This window comes from Tarenaya hassleriana, unplaced genomic scaffold (assembly GCF_000463585.1).
Source record: "Tarenaya hassleriana unplaced genomic scaffold, ASM46358v1 Cleome4, whole genome shotgun sequence".
NCBI lineage: Eukaryota > Viridiplantae > Streptophyta > Magnoliopsida > Brassicales > Cleomaceae > Tarenaya > Tarenaya hassleriana.
This window is the reverse complement of record NW_010966881.1, coordinates 6,455,607-6,459,225: the sequence shown is the minus strand read 5'-3', so window position 1 is coordinate 6,459,225 and position 3,619 is coordinate 6,455,607. Positions and strand designations below refer to the sequence as shown.

Below are 3,619 nucleotides of genomic sequence, written 5' to 3'. Positions count from 1 at the left end.
CATATATATATATATATATATATATATATATATATATGTATATTAAAAGGTATCATATCCGATATCCTACCAATTCCGCTTGCGAGAAACCTACCAAATTATAAATTAATTATTATTAGTAATATACGTATTCTAATACAATGAGAATATAATAAGAATACTTTAAAATATATCAATACTAATTGGATTCAGCATACACTTTTGGTAAAGTTGTTGGTGAATGTAGACAAAACAAAAACTATTAATTCAAAGGACTAGCTAGGTCTTTGAATATAAACGGCCATTTAAATTTAATTGTATATTTCTTAATTTTTATTTTTATTTTGAAAATTGAACTTTACAAATAGAAAAATATCAAACTTTTGTTTTTGTCAAATAAATATTAAATTTGTTAAGTAAATACTAAACTTTTTAAATGATTCAAAAATATACACAAACTATATACAATTGTTAAAAAAACAACTATAATAATTCAAGGTGTTTGCATCTATTTATGTCACGTAAATTCATTTGTTTATTTTGATAATCTTAGAAGAAGAGTTAAGTAGTTTTTTATAAATTTAAAAAGTTTAATGTTTAATTTGATAAAATCAAAAGTTTAGTATTTTTTTTTATCAAAATTTAAAATAATCTTTTTTGGATTTTATTTTTTTTTATTTATTTTTTTATTTTGTTATAACTAGAAAATTTATTGGTTTCCGATCCATTTAATTTCTCTAGTCCGAAATTAATCTTTAGTGACGCAATGAATTACGCCTTCTCCTTTGTATTAGTGAAATCGAACCCATAAAGTTGAAATGATTTTATTATCTCAAACACCATTAAACCACCAATTAGTTGGTTATGTTTTATTGTTAGTTTGAGTTCTTAATTATTTTCCAAAATTTACTGAAAGCATATTTATTCCATTTATTCATTAAATCTTAAAACTGTAGGAATTGATACTGAAACAGAAATTGTCCCAAAGACATAAAGTCATACGTGCACTGTAACATTGTCTGAGCTTCCGACACTTGTCGTCACCTCATCAATCCAATTTTTTCTTTACCATAAATTAGAAATATAGAATAAAAAAAGGGAAATGTATTTATTAAATGTTTGCTATTGAGACACGGAGTACACGTAAGCATGCAGGTGTGCGTAAATGAAAGCGAGAGCTCGAGAATGGAAATAAAATAAAGGGATACGTACAAAGTAGTGAAATGTGATATAACGCAGAACCTAATCTCCGTCCATTTTCAGACATATGGGACGTTGCGAACCGTCGATGTATCCTTTTCCTGATAATCCATGTTTCTGGCTCCATTTTATTTTTATTTTCTTTTTCAAATTGTACTATATATATATATAATATTCTTTGTCTTTATTGTTTCATCTATTATTATTATTATTATTATTATTATTATTATTATTATTATTTCATGCTAGTATTTATTCAAATACATGAAAAGTATGCCAAACTGTTATTTATTTATTTATTTTGATTACAATAGCTAGCTAGGAGCCAACGACCGACAAAATAAATAATTTTTGGAGTTTAGTAATGGGGTAGCTAAGATAGGTCCATGAACAAATAAATGGTGGGCCCATGCCCGTTTCTGGGCCCATTATGTGGTGGTGAGAGCTGCTATTGGCCCAAAAATTGACAATCGGCGAAATATGGAGCCCATCTGTGTTTTCCCCTGACTCTTTAGGGCTCTTTTGGGTTTATTGGGCCTACGCCTTTTTGTTGTGTAGCCCAAATATAATGTTATGGTGGTGAATGTTATTGGGCTTTTTTTGTTGCTTGGGCTTTTAATGTTTCGCATATTTTTAGATTTCCCCAATTTAAGACCCATCAAGACGTCGAGTGGGCCCCGCTACTGTCGTCGAGTGCGCGTTCAACTCACGCGCGTGATTCAGCATGGACCACGGAAACGGTGTACGAGCCTTCCTCCTTTCGTCGTCCGTTTTCACACCACAATATATGGCTCTCTGTGTGCGTGTAAATATATATATAACGTGTTCTTAATTTTTTTTTTTGAGCCAATTACTGCAGCAGACAAGGCTGTGGATTGTAAATGGGTTTCTACAATCGTAAAAGGGTCTTCATATTTTCAAAAAAAAAAAAAAAATCGGTATAATATTTAGGAATTGACGTAGAAAAAGTTGATGATTGTATGGAAAGATGGTAATGGGATTATTCGACAAAGAGTTCAAATTTTCTACGCAAGCTTTGATCACCGAGTCTCCTCCTCCTCCAATGGACCCCTCTTTATGAATAAATGACAAAAAAGAAAAAGGGAGAATGGGGACAACATTGAACAGAACCATTAGTAATCAGAAGCAATTGGCAGAGAGAGGAGAGTGTCCTGTCCTGTCCTTTCATTCTCTCATTGATTGTCTTCCTCAACTGAAATCTGCACTAACGACCTGTCCTTTCTTCCAACTGTAAACCCCCAATCTACGTAACCAACTCTGCCTTTGTGTGTCATAGTTCCTTTATGAAATGAATTTTGTCTATTGGTTTTCTGAGAAGATTATAACTCTGCCTAGGCTTTTGCCTAGCCGGTCCCAACCCGGAAAAAAGAGGAGGGTTTTTGCGATAGGTTGGCAACCAGAACAAAAGAAAACAAATGTCAAATTTTACATACAATGAATTCACAAGTTTTGAAGCGCAACGAGTAGAATAGACGAAGAATTCATGCGGCCTATCCCGAAGGAAATTGGGACTAAGGCGAAGTTGAAGGTTGAAGGTTTTCTGAGAATATTATGAAAAGATCCGAACTTTATTTCACATCTCCTCCAAAGAAATCATGTCATTGCAGTTATCATCGTCATCATCATCACCACTAACCCCAAATCTTCCCAATCACAGAAAAAAGAAGAATCAATGGAACATGCCAACTCATATTATCATCCCATCATCTACTCTTAACCTTCTCCCTAATGCTCTCTTTACCCGTTTCGGCTTCTAAATCCGAAGATCCAAAAAAAAAAATTCCATAGTTAGCATAGAGAAAACCATTATGTCAGCTGAATTCGACAGCCTCTACAGCGATCCCTCTTGTTCTGCCTGGCGCTCCTCCGTTGAGAGAAGATATATCCAACACGACCCTGGATCACCACGAACAACAATGGTTTCAGTTTCATTCACATGTGATATGAACTCAATAACAGATATCGAGATGAGAGTGAGAATTAAGTTTCAGAGGACAATAGTTCTTTACGTGTTCTCCGTCTCTCTTCCAGTTTCTTGAATCAAGATCTTGTCTTCCTTCTTTGACACAGTGTGCTCTGCAGGAAGATTGACCCCTTCCACCGCTGGATCGATCAAAATTTCAAATGCCCGTTATTGCAAAAATGGCGGAAGGGAAGATACCGAGATGGATCAGTTAGGGCGTATGGTTGCTTACCTTCTAAATTGTTGACCGGAGCGTTTCCATCTATTCCCAGGAGTTTCTGCAATGAAAAGAGCGTTTCTATGCATTAGAATATGAACAACAACTGTATGAATACTGATCAGAATTCGAAGTGCTCGAGAAGAATTCACCTTAAGGCTCTCGTAGCATTCCTCGAGGTTGTCGTTGCACAGGAAATGATGGAAGATGCCGGAAGATTTCCCCTCTTTTATCTCCGC

At 34.3% G+C, this 3,619-nt stretch overlaps 1 protein-coding gene across 1 annotated transcript in view; it reads right to left on the bottom strand.

The window, feature by feature from the left end:
* Nucleotides 1-2,747: 2,747 nt before the first annotated feature.
* The window catches only part of LOC104824454 (guanylate kinase 2-like), a 3,350-nt gene continuing 2,478 nt past the window's right edge, over nt 2,748-3,619 (bottom strand). Inside the window, exons 9-12 of the mRNA XM_010556542.2 lie at nt 3,533-3,619; nt 3,396-3,441; nt 3,210-3,303; nt 2,748-3,096 (exon numbers count right to left, since the gene is read on the bottom strand). The exon at nt 3,533-3,619 is cut by the window's right edge and continues 4 nt beyond it. Coding sequence (XP_010554844.1) covers nt 3,012-3,096; nt 3,210-3,303; nt 3,396-3,441; nt 3,533-3,619 — 312 coding nt within the window. The 3' untranslated portion in view covers nt 2,748-3,011. The remainder of the gene's footprint in view (nt 3,097-3,209; nt 3,304-3,395; nt 3,442-3,532) is intronic.